This window comes from Etheostoma spectabile, chromosome 15 (genome assembly GCF_008692095.1).
Source record: "Etheostoma spectabile isolate EspeVRDwgs_2016 chromosome 15, UIUC_Espe_1.0, whole genome shotgun sequence".
NCBI lineage: Eukaryota > Metazoa > Chordata > Actinopteri > Perciformes > Percidae > Etheostoma > Etheostoma spectabile.
The window spans coordinates 28,465,163-28,483,531 of record NC_045747.1 but is presented as its reverse complement, the minus strand read 5'-3'; the positions used below and the strand labels follow the sequence as shown (position 1 = coordinate 28,483,531).

Sequence of the window (18,369 nt, the reverse complement as noted above, 5' to 3'; positions counted from 1 at the left end):
GTGAGTGAGGGTCTGATTTTGGCAATATTTCGAAGGTGAAAGAAGGAGGTTTTGATGACTTGTCGGATGTGAGGCTCAAGGGAAAGGAATCTATTTCCTAACTGCTAGTTAACCTGCTAGTGTTAACTTTGCACTAACAAGCGGATTTTTAAGCTTTTCTGCTACGTTTGTGGCTCCCTGCTGGACAGCTTAGCGGTTTAAGGAGTGGCTCCATGTGTTCACGGCAATGCACAGAACATCGTGGCTGCTCAACCAGTAAACGTTTGCAGCCGAAGTGTCTAAAAGTATATGTCCGAGTGTCCTGGACAGGTGAACTCTTTTGTCTGCTTGTTGGTTAAATGTGACCTGCCCCACAATATTTTTTTTAAAAATATGTTAGGTCCATATCTGTTTGTGTTATGTGGTGAATGTGAAAATTAGCTGCTACCTCCTCTGTCAGCTTTAGCCACTGAAAAGAATTAAGAGGAGAAATCAGGTCAATTACAATAGCTGGTCAGTCTGATGTCATATTGCCTGTGCTCATTACTATTCATGAGCTCGGCCAGATGCGCTGTGTAAAGGATACTGATAGCCAGGCTCTCATTGGCTGGCTGTTAGCCAATCAGGGTCAAGCAGCTTAGCTTGTTGAATCTTAATGAGAACTGGCACAAATCTAGCTTTCTGGAGTCTTCTTGCAGGCTTTTTATACCACACGAGAAGGTAACCAGAGGCATTTTTTCCACAAAATGTGTTCATGGTAGAACTTCAGACATTACCACAAAGTAATGAAAAATGTGTGGCAGCGCTACAAGGCAGAGCCTTCTTACTGGCATGGATGACTGTCCCAAGAATGGTGATCCACACATGAAGGGGCACACCGTGAAATGACCCGCCTTGCATGCAAGTACTCAGAAACACCGGCCACATCAGTACCGCCTGAAAGTTTGTTTTCACTGTCTGGGAATGTTGTACAAAAGTAGCGAGCTTCTCTGTTATCTGAAAATGTCAACAGGCTTGTCTGTTTGAGTAACTGGCTCAAATCAAAGAAGTAGTAGGCTTACCTTTTATTGGTAACCGTTACTGTTCATTCTTTTTGATATAAGCGGCTGGGTTAATGAGCCTCTGGTGAATAAAGAGCAATAGCCTGACTGCTATGTTCAAAGCAAAGTATTAAGCCATGGTTTAACTGCACTATAGGCTGAGTCCTAGTTTACTTTACAAGTGCACTTTGCAGTTTTATTTTGTATCACACTGTTTTTATCCCATAAAATAAAAGAAGAAGTAATAATAATAGTGATAACATAAGGTAATGATTCAATCTACACAGCTCTATAAAGAAGGAAATATCTGTTGAAGGGGCTGTTCGTGTGAAGTATTTTTTCACCTTTTTATAGATGGACAGTGTTACATTGTGTGAGATTATTTGCTCCAAGTGTGAGTGACTTCTGCAAGTGAGAATGTTAGTGTGAAATTAAACACTGTAGTGTATGCTGTAATGTTTTCGATTTAAAAAAACAAAAAAAACACTTGTGCAACACAAGCCGATCCACTTTTGTTTTTTGTTGATAAGGGCATTAAAATTAGAAAAAATAATGGGACAAAAAGAAATCAAGGGACATTTAGAATAGATAAGAATGTACGATTTAATTGCGCGTTAACTATGGCATTAATGCGATTAATTGCTGGGTTTAGGGCATTTCTCGAGCTTTTTTGTACGTCTTGACATGCTACATATGTGTAAGTATAAGTTTTGTTAGTCCACGTTAAACGTACTGCAGGGGCTCAATTTCTTTTAATTTTTCAGGGGGCACTAGCGAGCCATTTTTGTGCGCCTATTCCCAAAACCCTTCAAATACGTACATTTTCCCCAGAATTGATGCTATACGCTCATTTTCACCAGAATTGATGCTACCGCCAATTTTGATAAGTTCTTATAAGACCCTCAAAAAGGTGATTCTTTTTCCGAAAGAAGGAATAATTCCTTCAATTTCAGTAGGGCCTTTGGTGCTCGGGCTCTAATTAGCATTACTAGTACACACTGGGGAGGGGGGCTTAAGCCATAACTGTGACTAGGAGAATATCTCTGCCTCTGCAGCACAGACATCTTTTACTGTTTCTCACAAGTCCCCCAACTTTATGGAAGTCCAAACAAATTGGAGTTGTAGAGCTCATTATTTGGATTACAGACAGGCAGTTAACAGTTCACGTGGACCTCAGCACTACCTGAGAGACCATGCTGAGAAGTGTCATGTGCAATCAAGGAGAGATGTGACAACGGTATGCAGCCTAGTTATTTAGAGGTTCACAGAGTAATGGCTCATTGTTCTCACACAGTTATCGAATAAACCGAGCAGTGGTTTGTGTGCATCATGGTTGTCGAAGTGTGGAACTAAAAACATACCCAATAGAGTCCGAGCGCATTGCATCATATTCTATAAGGCATTCCCAGCAGAGGGGAAAACAATTCGCTACACATTATGCAACTAAGGGCTAAACTGCTAAAAAAAAAAGGCCTGTAGTTAGGGTGAACAAAATCAGATTTGAGCATGTAAATGATTATTTTAGAAACATATGTCTACCAGAGAGAGACACTGTTAGTAAGCTAATGTTAGCCATGTGTTAGCAAGCTAAGGCACTTGCAAACATCATACCGCATTTTCTGCCACATGGCATCGTTTTGTCATCGTTTCGTTGATTACATGCCACTTTGCAACACAGTAATACAACAGAGACCTTAATTTATTGATATGTTTGATTTTCAATATTTATTGATCCAACTCCAAAGATTCTTCTGTACCTTTTCAGTCCTCAACTTGGTTATATCTGCACTATGCAAGTTTGCCAGATCGGGTATCGGATCTGTGGTTTGAGTGAGACAGCGTTAATAGACGATTCCGCTTCCAACCTGTAGGGGTACCAATGAGGAAAAATGCTTTGTTGCTTTAAGGTAAGCCTACCATAAAGGTGCTGGTTGACAAGTAGCTAATGCTAATGCTTAGTTTATAACATTAGTTAGCTCTTAGTGAGTAAAATAAGATTACGTCATTGTTGATCACGCTCAGTTATTTTTAGTATGATTGTTTTGACCATGGTTTACACCTCTGGGATCTACAGGGAGGCAGCTGAACCCCCACTATAGAGTGAACCCCAGTTGCCCTCCTAATTTTGGTGTTAAAAAAAAAAACTGGCACTATGTCCACAAACTTCTTAAAACATTAAAACAAACAATTTTTATCAATTAATAATAAATAATAATTTTAGATGTAATCTTAGCCCCCTGCCGCTCAAATACTTCTGTGCATCCAATGTGCAGAGCGGCGTTTGGGTCGCACACAGCCAGTCTGCTGGAAAAACTGGAGCGACTGCCTCTGAAGGTGAAGTCAGTGTCCCAAGGTGAAGTTTAAAAACATGTTACATTTTTTAATAAATGTAATGTTTGTAAAGGCGAGTCAGTATCAACAACATTACGTTATCTATTACGTTAGCCAAGAGTAAAATTGTTTCCTTGTGATTTGTAAGAGCATTTGGCCCTTTGATTAGTTTTCATTTTAGTAAAGACAAGAACAGCATAAAAATGTTACAAACTGGCACGTTTGAATTCATATGTTGTTGAATTCATGTTTACAGCGTGTTGCCGTTTTGGTGGCGTTAAATCACAAAACACTACACAGTGCTTGCTGAGACCGATCATTTGTATGTGATTAGTTAAGGAGTAGCCTACTATAAAATCCACTTCCTCTCACATATCAGGCAAAGATCAGGCAACATCCTTTACTGTCAAACTGGGAAAACAACAAATACACTGGGATTAAGAAGGCTAGTCTAAACATAACTGTTGTGTGCATGTAATAAATATCTGTTTGTTGCCCTACAGTGTAATGTAATACAAGGATAACTAGAACTTTTCACATCTAATGATGTTTTACAGTTTATCATAGCATTTGTTTGATCATAATTACTGATAAAATAACACACATTCGGTTCTACCTTCTGTTGTATTTGTCTCTATCAGTAAATTTGATCAAGCCCTTTATTTCAATTTCAGCTAAATTCAGTTTTATTTGTAACAAGAGTTCACTCTTCTAAAGACACTTTTGCAGAGTGTAGGTTTAGACCACACGCTATTATTTACAAAGAGCAAGCAATTGGTGCATCGGTGATGAGGTAAAACTTCCTTTTGGGCAGAAACCTTAGACAGACCCAGTCTCTTAGTGGGCAGCCATCTGCCACTGGCAGTTGGGACACAGACAGACAGACAGACAGACAGATAGATTTATAGAGAATTATGATTCATGATAATTATAGCAGTTGGTATGACAGGGCTAACTCAGATTAACTTTTTTGTCTTTGGTGCACTGGTGCGCCTAACTTTTTTATTTAGGTGCACCAGCACAAAATGTAGGTGAACCCAAATTTCGCCTTGCGTTACCATTATCGCCAAAGTTTGAAGGTCACCTTTTTATCACGCTCCATATACATTCTTATAGATTATGTAAATGATTTTAAACAAGAACAAGGTGTAGGAAAAAATATCTTAAAAAGAATAAACAGACAAAAGAAGGATTGCGATGGACTGATGCGTATTCTACTCACAGAGGTCCAGCAAACCGGGGTGGTGGGTCCCCTCTTCAAAAAGGGGGACCAGAGGGAGTGTGCCAATTACAGGGGTGTCACACTTCTCAGCCTCCCTGATGCACACACACAGACACACACACACATACATATGGGTTTGGCTAATAGTTGAACCTCAAGTTGAAGAGGAACAATGTGGATTCTGTCCTGGTTGTGGAACAACGGATCAGCTTTTCACTCTCGCAAAGATTCTGGAGGGAGCCTGGGAGTATGCCCAACCAGTCTACATGTGTTTTGTGGATCTGGAGAAAGCGTATGCCTGGGTCCCCCGGGAGATACTGTTGAAAGTGCTGCGGGAGTATGGGGTGAGGGGGTCCCTTCTCAGGGCCATCCAATCTCTGTATGATCAAAGCAAGAGCTGTGTCGGGGTTCTCGGCAGTAAATCGGACTAGTTTCAGGTGAGGGTTGGCCTCCGCCAGGGCTGCACTTTGACACTAATTCTGTTTGTAATAATTGTGGACAGGATGTCGAGGCGTTGTCAGGGTGGGGAGGGGTTGCAGTGCGGTGGGCTGGGGATCTCATCGCTGCTCTTTGCAGATGATGTGGTCCTGATGGCTTCATCAGCCTGCAACCTTCAGCACTCGCTGGATCGGTTTGCAACCAAGTGTGAAGCAGCTGGGATGAGTATCAGCACCTCTAGTCAGTTTTCGTTCCTACCCTCAACTATGGTCATGAAGTTTGGGTCGTGACCAAAAGAACAAGATCCGGGATACAAGCAAGCAAAATGGGTTTCGTCAGCAGGGTGGCTGGCCCCTCCCTTAGAGATAGGGTGCTCAGTCATCCATGAGGAGCTCGGAATAGAGCTGCTGCTCCTTTGCGTTGAAAGGAGCTAATTGAAGCCCCCCCCCCCAATTCGGATTTAACCGTCTTTATTACTAGCTAAATATACCCAACAAAAGGGGGATGAGGCACCAAAACGAGAAACGACTACTACTACTACTACTACTACTACTAAAAGAAAAAACTACTGAAGATGTGGTAGCATTGGACCTGGATGGGAAGGATAACACTGGGACTTGGAAGGGGTGTGTATCGCAATTCTGCCTTCTTCCACGCGACACAGGTTTGTGGATCTGAGTGTTGCGATTTCGATTTCATATTGACACAGCCCTACTACACAGATGCACTGTAATTTTAGCGTTGGTTGATTGACTGTAGTTTGTCCTTGAGTTGTATCGGCAGCTTTTATAGTTGCCGCTTTTTCAGCTTCCATTTTTCTTTTCTTTAACTTTTTAGCATTGTGGGCAGTTGCAAACCTCGGCAGTGGCAACTTTTGCTGAGTTTTCACCTCCGTTCTCCAGCAGACAGTAACCCTGGTGGGAATGACGCATTTTGAGCTCAGGGTCATTCACAGGAGGTGTAGAGTAAGCACAGCGAGGCAAGGATGCATTTCATTGGTTCTTACCAAGAGGACCACAAGCAGTTATTGTTAGGCGTCTTTACAGGATAACAGCAGCGACAGATGACAGATCTTTTTCGCTCCTTTTTCAGAACCCATAACTATTTTATATTCTTGCCTTTGGGGTGTCAAGACAATTTCAAACAATATATTAAAAATGTTACAAACCCTGCCTTTAATAAATAAGTGTAGGCCTTATAAGTTTTGTGTTATTCATTGACTGGTATGAGAATGAAAATAATAATTGCATTCTATTTGGTATTAAATCCTAAATATATTTTGGTGAATACTTCAGGAAAGCCTGAAATTAGCACTAAGTTTAAATTGCAGCAAATGGGAATGGCAATAGTTGTGCAGATATTTGGTCATTAACCAAAATGTTATTATTCGAAGTTTGACCTTACGATGATGCTGGATGAAAAGTCAGCAAAGAAGGATTCATCCTATGGAGATCATGAATGCCTGCACAAACTTTCATTACAGTCCATTGTAGTTGTTGAGCTATTTCAGTCTGGACAATTAGTGGATTGAGTGACAGACAGACCAACATTGCCATCCATTGAGCCACACTTCTAGCATGCCTGATAATGAAATGACATCTTCTGTTTGTGCTGCAGAATACCAAAAAGAGGAAACTGGAAGATGGAGTCACTGTTGAGAGCTGGCAAGGTAAAAACAAAAGATTCCTGTTTTTTCATCTTATTGGGTCCAAGGTTTTCCCTAGGTTTGTGGAAGACTAAGGTGCATGTGATGGGGGGGTTAGACAGTTTTACAAATTCACATAATTATTGAGTATCATCATAACTACTATTTCTGTGTCTGCAACGTTAGAAAAGCTAGTGCAAATAATAAATAACACTCAAAAGGTTTATAGAAGAAAGAAATCTACTGAGGACCAACTACAATCATTAGATCTGAGGCTAGTTATGTAATCAGTTTAATGTTGACATTGATTTTACATGTATTTAGCTTAGCCCAAAACGGCTTGTGTGCTTCACCAGAGCCTTAGTAAAACACTGCTAGTATATCATCATTTTGCCCAACTTTAGACCAATGACAGTCCAGTGAATAGTGTATTAGGTTTAAAAAGATCTGATGGAGATAACCTCAATCGTATCTCCATCAAACCTATTTGAAATAATTTATGCCTGTTGAGCACAGTAAGCGAAATGTAAAGTGTTATCTGGCTTTGCAGGGCTAGGACCAACCCCAGATCTACTTTGCTGCATGATTTTGATCAGTACAAGACCATCAATGTGCAGAGTGTCGGACCTCAAACCAGCAGCAACCTTACTCTCTGATTTGACGTAGAGTTTGTAACCGCGGATTCTGTTTGCTTCCAGGGGGAACCAAAACGTTGGTGATGCCAGAGGGGATGCTGAAAAGTAACACCAAGCTGGTAGACCTGATTGAGCGTGTCAAACCAGAGATCAGGACTCTGGTTGAGAAGTGTAACACAGTAAGTGTTTATATATATACACACACACACACACACACACACACACAGAGGGGTAACGCATTGATTGGACAGTTTATAATGTTACACTACAGCATCATCAGTACCTCATGGACCCAAAGGGAGAGCGGGGCACTCAACCGGATTTGTTTATATTCTCTGATATCACAAAGAGCTCACCAAGAAATAACTCAACATAATGATTAGGATCATCAAAACTGCAGCTGGCCTTTGTCTGTTTTACAATATGGTTGACAGGTAGAAACATGATGAACTGTGACCAGTCAAGCCATGCTGGCAAACTGCAAGTGTTTTTCAAATGCACAGCGAGGTGAAAGCAGTTGTTTAGCTTGATGATGTGTTGGAGACGGGCTGGTTTGCTGAGAAGACCAGGTGGTTGGTCGATATGCTCTAATATGACCAAATTATCATTGGTCGGACAACAGTTGGTGTTACTTTCACAACCCCTCCTGTGTTAGGGCGACCTCTAGCTCACCTAGTAGAGTTGATACATTCAAAAGTTGTTTTAGTTGTGCAACAGAAACCTCAGATTTGACAGATAGTCCAGCTAGCTGTCTTGATTTACCCTGCAGAGATCTGAGTTGCAGTTAACCATAGTCTTTATAAATTGACCCGGGTTTAAAATTCCAACAGAAAGAAGTGGAAGGTAATGGACATCTGTCCAAAAAGGAAGACATCCGGCGGAATTTATGGCAGCACCGGAGCAATCCCGGAAGTGGAACATTGTGGATATAGACTGATGTACACACAACATGGTAGACTGCACTCTGTGCTCTGCGGGCAGCAGTTGCCATAGAAATAACGTGCAGATGTTTTTTCCCCATTGACCAATCGATTGATTCAAGAGTAGGTAGAATTTTAATCAATCAAGATTTTCTTTAGTTGAATACAGCCCTACCACTGACTAACAGCACAGAATATGTCGATATTGGGTTCTGTAGACCTGTGTTTTGAATAATAGCTCTGCTAACTTGGCAATACACAGACTGAATTTCCTGGAACTTGATAAAGCCTTGTGCTGGTTCACCAGGGGATAGCAGGGAATGGGGAGGTTGCACATTAGCAGTAATCTAACACATCTCTAAAACCTCCCAACCTCCTTATGTCACTGTTCACTGGTTGCTTTCAAGTGATGTGTGCATGTGATTTGTGGTATTTATTACTTACTTTTAAAGTACAACTTGGACTGGTCCCAAAGTAAAATAGTAGCTCTCTTAACATCCTATGTGCCTGATTGTGGTCTAAGATCATCTAATCAGTTATTTCTTGCTGTTCCCAGGTCCAGTTTTGTGGCCACAGGGGACCCAGCTGTTGCTGTCAGGGCTCCTTAACTCTGGAATGCACTTCCTGTAGAGATTAGGTTTTCAACATCTGCATCCACTTTTAGGATGGTATTTTATAGTCCCAGTGTTACGTGTCTGTATATGTACTGTACATGTGCTTTCAAAATGTTCCAGTGTGTAGCCATTTGTCATTTGTACTGAGAAGACACGATCTTTATCTACTCTGTAAGGTTAAGATGTGGGTCCAGCTGCTCATCCCCAGAATAGAAGATGGAAACAACTTTGGAGTCTCCATACAGGTCAGTCCTCACATACTGCCTCATCTGGAAGCATGGTTTTACATATTTAAGGCTAAAATAGTTCATTACAATCTTTTGTAGTCAAATACAAAATTAGTTTCCAACTAATTACTAATAATTGAATTAAAAAAAAAAATTATTCAGGATTTAACACTTGCCTATAAACCCAACCCAACTAACCAAACCAGCTAAAATGAATGTCTTCAAACCTTTAAGACATAATTTAGAACTTATCACAAAATAACCAGTCTCGCATTGCCAGACTTACAGTATCTCTACGGCGCTGTGGAGCTCCCACACACATATATTCCAGGATATGAATGGGTTGTTTGCATTTCTTTAAATCAATCACAATTGGCTTGGGAGGCGCTAAGCTCTGGTTGCAGAGACCGTGGCTCTGCAAAATGGTCTCAGGAAGGAACTTGTTTTGGTGGAATATTTGCAAACCGCAAAAAAAACGTAACCCTCATGTTGTCCTCGGGTCAAATTTAACCCATTTTCCTTTTTTTTGTCACAAAAAATGGACGTTCGAAATAAGCGCTGGAAATGTCAACATTAAAAATATCAAATAACTTTGGAAAAAACATCAAAAAAAGCACCCACAACATTGAAATAGTGACAAAAATGTCAGAAAAAGTGATAATAATGTTTTGTGGTTGACGGGAAGACAACACAAGGGTTAAGTGAAGTTACTTTTGATACAATACAGCAACAGGAGCTATTTAAATTAACTCAAAACATGGTTAAACATTATTTGCTCTTACCAAGTGTACCGCTTTGTGTGTTTTTGTCTAGAGCAAATCCTGCCAATCGGTCCCAAAACGTCCCAGTTGGAGAGTAAATGTTGTAAACATGTTCTTTGTAAATAAATCAATAATTCACCAAAAGAACCAAGCAGGCATGCCTTGTTGCACATTCCAAATGTCGGCATCGGATGGCAGTTTTGACAGAACACTCTGCCACCCTCTAGAAATATCCCCACAGATTCAATGGTATTAATAATATAAAACGCCACCCAAAACCCAGAGAAGAACTAGAAACTAGCCATGGAGTATAACCACAATGCTAATGCTAACTCCCCTAGCCTGGACGGATGTGAGCATACAGAAGCTAGCCATACACACTGAAAATAGGGCAATACGTGCTGATGTTAAAATAAATTGGGTGCTTTTTGCCGTACACTAAGAGAGGACATAAAGAAGAGATTCAGAGAGGAGATTAACCAGGCACTTGGGGATATCAAGGAAGACCTTGAAACCACCACAGCACTGGAAGAAGCAGAGCAGCTTGTAACTGAAATACAAGAGTGCAGCTTGGCACTTGAAGATCCAAAATTAATAGAACCATAGTTACATTTGTAAATCATTTTGATTTGTAATTTGAGTTGTTACTTGTGAAATGTGGGATTTGAATACATGTTTAGAATGATAAGGGACCATGTTCACAGGGATAGTTGTTATTTAACTTAAACTTTAAAGGATATTGTATAAAATGTCCCTGTTATAGGGATATAGCAACTAATATGGACTTTTTAGTGCCAATACCACTTTAGTTTTTTTTTCTTTTCCTCATCAGCCTTAGCCAATGCTGCTTTTGCTCGCTCAATTTACGTCATAAAAATGACACAACGATGATAACAAATGTCACAAGTCTCAATTCAAAAAAGGAACATTTATTGAACTTAAAAAAACAATATTCAACAAATAGTAAAAACAGGTGAGGTGGAACAAGTAAGGATAATTAGATAATCGATATTTATTTAAAATTCTGCCACGCTGGATTTGTTTTCGGAATCTGCTCTGCCATTTCTTTAAAAAGACTAAACAAAAACACAGAAGCAACAAACTTCCAGCACACAAAGTGCTTCTGGCACTCTGCTAGGGGTGGAGGGGCAGTGTATGGTCTGCAAGTGAGCTGCAGTGTATCCTGCAACACAGTGCTGCCTGTGGAGTCCTGTCTGTAAATAATGCTGCGTTACAGCCCATACACGGAAAAGCCCGATATATCGGCAGGCCGATAAATCGGTCTATCACTAATAGCAACTTTCTTTTGCATTGAGTTTCCTCTTTGTGAAATGCTTGGAGAATTTTAAGTTGGGCTTTTATTGTGAAGGGTAGACGAAGAAGAGCCAGTGTTATGGCAGCATTTTTTCCCCTCAACCTATATTGTGCGGTAGTTTAGTTGTATTCGCGGTTTACTAACATCCGAAATCCAATGCTGTACAAACACACACACACACAAACACACACACACACACACACGCACACACAGCAATGGTCCTGGATTTACAGTACAGGCCAAAAGTTTGGACACATCTTCTCATTCAATGAGTTTCCTTTATTTTCATGACTATTTACATTATAGATTATCACTGAAGGCATCAAAACTATTTGATTCTCATCGGCTTTCCTCACTAATCTTTAATGTTGTTGTATAGTTACATGTTTTAATTCAATTCAATTTTATTTATAGTATCAATTCATAACGCAGTTAGTTATCTCAAGACACTTTACAGATAGAGTAGGTCTAGACCACAATCCAAAATTTACAAGGACCCAACAGTTCTAGTATGTTTCCTCCAGAGCAGCAACAGTGCGACAGTGGCGAGGAAAAACTCCTTTAAGGCGAACCTCGGACAGACCCAGGCTCTTGGTAGGCGGCGTCTGACGGGCCGGTTGGGGTTAGTGGAAATAACAAAAATAGAAAATAGTAGTTTGTAGCAGTTTTTGTAATAGTTCATAGCATAGCAGGCACTGTGCGGCATTACAGGCACAGCAGGATGTAGCTGGGTACCGCAGAGTGTAGCAGATGAAACATGGCACCGCAGAACGTGTAGCGGGACCATGGCGACAGCTGCAACCATGATTTTGGAGCATCCCTGATCCGAGGGAACAGCTGTGGAAAAAAGAACATAAGACTCCGGGGAAGACTCCCCAGAGCTAGGTTAGTAACACGCATTTCTGGGACATGGATGCACATAAATGAAAGATGAAGATGTAGGAGAGAGGAGCTCAGTGTATCAAAGGAAGTCCCCAGCTGTCTAGAACTATTACAGCAAAACCAAGTGAGATAGAGGTAAAGAGAGGAGCCTGTGTGGGCTAGAACTCTCCCAACCGGATCGGGCTGTATGCCAAGTCTCCCTTTAGTTTTTATATGCTTGATTTATGATAGTATGAATAAGACAACTATGACGAGAAGCAGGCGGGTTAGCGGAGTGTTGCCCTAAACAATAAGCTTTATCAAAGAGGAAGGTCTTAAGCCTACTCTTAATATGAAGGGACGTTGTCTGCCTCCCGAACCCACTGGAACCTGGTTCCACAGAGAGGAGCCTGATAACTGAACCTCTGGCTCCCGTTTCTCTTTAGAGACTCGAGGAACCACCAAAAACCTGCATTCTGGGAGCGTAGTGCTCTTGTAGGGTTGTAAGGTACTATGAGCTCTTTAAATAAGATGGTGCCTGACATGAAGAGCTTTGTAGGTGGAAGAAGGATTTTAAATTCTATTCTAGATTACAGGAAGCCAATGCAGAGAAGCTAAAACAGGAGAGATGTGGTCTCTTTTCCTGGTTCCTGTCAAACAAGTGCGCAGCATTCTGGATCAGCTGAAGAGTCTTATGGATTTTTTTCAAGCAGCCTGATAAAAAGAATTGCAGTAATCCAGCCTAGAAGTAACAAAGCATGGACTAGTTTTTCTGCATCATTTTTAGACAGGATATCCTGATTTTTGCAATATTACGTAGGTGAAAAAAGGCAATCCTTGAAATTTGCTTTAGTGGGAAGTAAAGGAAGGTCCTGATCAAAGTAACTCCAAGATTCCTCACAGGGTGCTGGAGGCAGGGTGATGCCATCCAGAGTAACTATCTCTTTGATAGTGCGTCACGGAGATGCTTGGGCCCCAGAGACATAACTTCAGTTTTATCTGAGTTTAACATTAGAAAATTACAGGTTATCCAGGTTTTAATATCCTGAAGGCACATTTGAAGTTTAGCTAACTGATTAGTTTCATCCGGCTTGATCGAGAGATATAATTGAGTATCATCTGCATAACAATGAAAGTTTATGGAGTGCTTCCTGATAATATTGCCTAAAGGAAGCATGTATAAAGTGAATATATTAGTGAATGGAGGTTGTTCCTGCAGTCCCTGAGACACTGGGGGGCAGCACTGACAGGGTCCACAGCCTGGTATGTGATAACAGGCGAATGAGTGCTCAGATTTGGATTAAAATATCTCTTTGTTGTCGCAGAAACATGTGATGTAATGACTCTGACACAAATATATAAAACGGCAGCAATCAAATAGAACTTTATATGTTCCCAGAGCAGTTAGTAATAACAGTAATAACACAATATTTAGTTGTGTTGACTTATTTACAAAAAAAATGTAAAGAGTGATTTGCTTAAAACCCTTAAGGAGCTTGAGAGCTGGCATTCTCTGGCATATTACAGAAAATTGTCATAAACCAACATACATAAATGGACAATAGATGCATAAAATTTTTATGCATCTATTGATATTTATACACACACATCTTTAAGAACACTGATTCATAATACATGTAAGTATAAACAAACACCATGTGATGAGCTTTCATGTAGGGAAGATAAATTAAATGCAACATATAGTCATATAAATTATTATTTTGGGTCAGTCATCTGACAACATGAATTGGATTGTGGGGTTTGGGTAAAAATTCACTGCCAAGAATTTGCAACTTTCTAAAGTTCAACTCTGGCCCATTCCGGCTCAAGGTTGGACAAAAGTGGGGAGACCACACGAGCAGTCGGTTTTTTTTTTTTAAATCAGTGGTAGGGGTAAATAACAATAAATACAGCATAGTATCGTTACATTTACAATACAAGGACGCCAAGTATTGATTCTTTGTTATAAAAATTCAGGGCTGGGTGATGGTGAACTTTATCCCAAAAGTCTACTGTGCTCTTCAAATTTAAGTGTATAGAATTTTATGTGTGCAATAAAAATGTATCAAATAATGTTTTTTTTAAATAATGGTTATTAACAAGGAGACATTTAAAAACAAAGTGATATAATTTATTTAAATACAAAAAGTAAACTATGTTTGTAATCATTTCTTCAAGCTGTATTTATTTAGTAAATACTGTATGTAAATATGTATACTTTAATCTGCTTTTAAACACTGTATGCTTCAAGGTTTATTTTCTGCCAATATCCAACACAGGGTTGCACAATTCAGACCAAAGATTTGCTTTACTGTTTTAGAACATTGCTGGAAAAGTTGCAACGGTCTAAACTGGCCCGTGTCAGTGTTTTCACTGTTTCATCACTACTAGAAATGCAACCGTAGCAAGTATCTCGCTATCACTGTCCTCATTTGTAGTTTAAGACGATCCCAAAAAAAAACTACAACTAAAACACAGAGTCGTTGCTATGGAGATTATACTCTCGTCTAGTCGCATTGGTATACACTGGCAGGTTTCACAACGTTGCAGACTGGCACATTGTAAGTAGTTTTTTTTTTTTTTTTCAATTTGTCTTGTTGCAAATCTGAACTGGCTATTGACATAATCTGCAAAAAACGGGGTGACATTACCTTAACCTTTGGGATTGCACATGTCCTCCTTTATACATTTAACAGTTCGCACACATCCATCTTTAGTCGAAAATGTGAGGGAAACACTCTTGAGCCCTGAAATTGCACATGGGAATTTAACTTTTTGGCACTTAAATAATGAAATAAAACTGAAGTTTGATGAACAAAATGTACCTATTTTGATAAAACAAAGTTTTCCTTGGGGGACATAATTTGAAGTAAAAAAAATGTAGTGAAATGCATTATATCTAGGTTTAAAATCCAAAACAATATTGTATTGTGACATTATGATAATATCTTATCGTAGAGCCTCTTCTGATTTCCACCCCTATTCTTTATATACTGTGTATTTTATAACTTAGTTTTACAAATAACTAAATGTAACAAAACCAAACTGGGTGAAAGCCAGGGTAGAATGGAAAGAGAGACTGGCTGTCCCCAGCTTATAGAGTCTTGCAGCCGGACCAGGTGAGCTGGATCCCACTCAGCTCCTGAAGGAAGAGGCCTGCTCAGAGAGCGTCGTCCCATTAGGACTTGATCGAGTCCTGCACAGGTTAAAATGTTGCTAGTTAAACCACTGAAGAAGTACGTGACCATGTGTAACAATAGTTGAGTTTTCTGTATCCTGGTATCTATTTTCACCATGTCTGTGTCTGTCTGTAGGAAGAGACTGTGGCAGAGCTGAGGACGGTGGAGTCAGAGGCCGCATCTTTCCTGGACCAGATCTCCAGATACTACATGACAAGAGCCAAGCTTGTCTCCAAAATTGTCAAGTACCCCCACGTGGTGGGTTTTGTGTACAGCTGCAAAGATGAATTGATTAGTTGTCAACTATTACATTTATCGTCAACTATTTTGATAATCAATCGGTGTGAGTCATTTATAGAAAAATTCCAGCTTCAGAAATTTAATATTTTCTAATTTCTTCACTTCACTCAGACAGTAAAGTGAATATTTTTGAGTTGTGGGTAAAACAAGGCATTTGAGGATGTCATCTTGGGCTTTGGAAAACACTGATCGTTTTTCCAAAATGTTTTTCACGTTTTATAGACCAAACAACTATTGATTGATTGGGGAAATAGTCAAAAGATGAATCAAGAAGTTGCTGCCCTAGTTGTGTGTGTCTCTGAGACAACAAGTTTGCTATATTAATGAGGAACTGTCTGTGTCTCTGATCTACAGGAGGACTACAGGAGGACCATATCAGAGATTGATGAGAAGGAGTACATCAGTTTGAAAATCATTGTTTCAGAACTCAGGAATCAATATGTGAGTGTTTAAATAGTAGCTTAAATGTCCATCAAATGTAATTTTGATATCCCTAATCGCTCTGGACATCTGACCTTAATAAGTTTGAGAAACCCTTACCCCTTACATGACCAGGCCCCTCATTCATTTAAATTCAAAATCAGGTTTCTGGAAGCACCCTGGTGCAAAATAAGATGGCAGAATCACTGAAAATAGGACTCAAGTTGTATTTACCGGAGCTGTCCTTTTGATCCTTCAAACCCAGTTCAAACCAAAGATTCATGATTAGACAAGTGCCAACTTGCAACTACTTTCACTTACTACTACGGCTGGCATCATCTGAAAACCTCCAGTTTACACCAAGACGGTGTATCATCTCCAAAGCAACAACAAATTATGGCATTTCAGGCTTTTTCAGCTGGATAAAACTTGTCTCTCTCTTTAAAATATAAAGGAGGGTAGTGAGTTACTTCCTACAGCTCAATTTCTAGCAGAGATTGTTGTTGGTCTTAGTCAACAACGATTTCCATCGAATCTGTCGATTTAAATGAACAAATCAAGTAGTCAACAAAATCATACGAGTTTTAGTCAGCTTACATTTTATTTAGTAGAGGACAGCCCTGTGTCATTTGAACACGGCAGTGCCTCAAAGACATTAATGAGGTGATCCTCTCTCTCTCTCTCTCTCTCTCTCTCTCTCTCTCTCTCTCTCTCTCTCTCTCTCTCTCTCTCTCTCTCTCTCTCTCTCTCTCTCTCTCTGGCCAAAACTCTGCCATATTGACCAGCTGACATTTTGAAACTGAATTGACAGCTGACTTTGCTCAAACTACTTGACAGCTGAGTTTCAGGCGCCACCATCAGCTGGATTGATTTGAGCTGACATGGGCCTGTTCAAACCATTGCAATTTTTCCCTGCAACGTTCTTAAACTGTTTCATCAGCGTGAATTTTTGGTCCAAACTGGGCTTTAGTCTGATATGACCAGCTCAATGTTAACCTTAATATGTCTGCTTTTAGGTGATTCTCCATGATATGATCCTGAAGAACATTGAGAAGATCAAGAAACCAAGAAACTGCAACTCTGAAGCTCTTTACTGACAGCCTCCCACCTAAAACACACACACACACAAACACAAAATATGAGCTCAGTCAGGCATCACTGACCAATAATTCTAGCTCGTGTTTTGGGAGTACTTGACGGTTTTTGGCTTTGACAACCTCAGGACAATTATGGCGTATCGATTGAGATGCTGCCTGTGGACTGATAGTGTGCTGATATTCAGTCTTAAAAAGTGCTGCTTTCTATTCAATATTTAAATCCCCAGCTGTTTGGGTCCATAGTGAGCTAGAGGAAGCTTTAAAATTCATTTCAAAAAAAATTTGACCCAACATCATACACAGACATTACATCTGTTGTGGGATCCTCCTCCATCTTTGATTTAGGCCCCATTCTGCAGTCACCGCCATGCTTTCTAGCACGTAACGTTCGGTTTTGGCCATCCACTAACCTGGAATGTGACATTGGATTCTTTTTTCTCCCCCCAAAATATTTCGACTGCACGCTGCTAATACAAAGACCGCCCACATGGTCTGCCTCCCATCTGTTCCTCTGGGACTACAGCTCGGAGGTTACCGCTGGTTTCTCTGCCTGTCTGGGTTATCTGCTCTAATGGACGCTGTGTCTCTCCCTGGAATAAAGTAATCTGGTTTTTATTAGTTTTCTTTTTTCCATGTTGCCTGACCCACCTAGAGAAAGTTTTCCTTTTAGTTTTTGCCCTGTCTCTGGAACATTCTGGACACAACACTGTCCCGAGAAAAATGTCATTTAAAACTCCACACAGTCCTCTTCCGGTTGACTTGAAACTGTCAAGGGAAAATGCAGACTCTTTTTTTTCTCAGTGCTTCAGGAAACAGCTGCGGTTCTTCAGCTTTAGTGTTGCAATTATCCTTAGATCCAGAGATTTGACTGCACATAACTCCCTTTTCATGGAGGATTCTCGCTCTTCACATTAAGAATATTCTTTATTTCTCCCTCTGCCTACAAACTGCTTTTTCTGTCTTAAGTTGTTCTTGTTGTATCTTTGTGACATAGTGACACTAGAAGATGTTATTGCATCCCAAGAAAAAAAAATGGTTGCCTGCCTTCCGCAGGCATAGTGCAGAACATGTGGCGACATCTATTAACTCTGTAGCACACTGCTGTCAGTAAGGACCTGTCATAAAGGGTTGGATTCAAAAGTATCTGGATGTGTGTTCTTCTAAATAACATGATGCACATTCAGTAATGTGCCTCGATATATCTCGATCAAGCGATCAAGCAGGCTTGAACTGGAACTCGAAACGATTTGTCAGCTGTCAAACGCAACTAAAGTGTCTATGGTTTCATACAGCTGTTATTGTTTTTAACGGTCCTGCATAGACATGGTGCACCCACATAGGTGTTTGCGCTTAAAGAAGTGTAATTTGAAATCTCAATTTTCAGA

General features: G+C 40.1%; 1 protein-coding gene and 1 long non-coding RNA gene across 2 annotated transcripts in view; one reads left to right on the top strand and one right to left on the bottom strand.

Moving 5' to 3' along the window:
* The window catches only part of LOC116703155 (proteasome activator complex subunit 3), a 26,526-nt gene extending 8,400 nt beyond the window's left edge, over nt 1-18,126 (top strand). Inside the window, exons 5-10 of the mRNA XM_032537795.1 lie at nt 6,628-6,679; nt 7,354-7,469; nt 9,001-9,069; nt 15,303-15,425; nt 15,822-15,908; nt 16,904-18,126. Of these exons, the coding sequence (XP_032393686.1) occupies nt 6,628-6,679; nt 7,354-7,469; nt 9,001-9,069; nt 15,303-15,425; nt 15,822-15,908; nt 16,904-16,984 (528 nt within the window). The 3' untranslated portion in view covers nt 16,985-18,126. The remainder of the gene's footprint in view (nt 1-6,627; nt 6,680-7,353; nt 7,470-9,000; nt 9,070-15,302; nt 15,426-15,821; nt 15,909-16,903) is intronic.
* On the bottom strand, nt 2,576-5,851 carry LOC116703156 (uncharacterized). The gene is made up of 3 exons (XR_004335362.1): nt 5,841-5,851; nt 3,448-3,452; nt 2,576-2,638 (listed from the first exon to the last, which is right to left on the bottom strand). It is a non-coding gene; the product is annotated as an uncharacterized LOC116703156 (long non-coding RNA).
* Nucleotides 18,127-18,369: the final 243 nt, after the last annotated feature.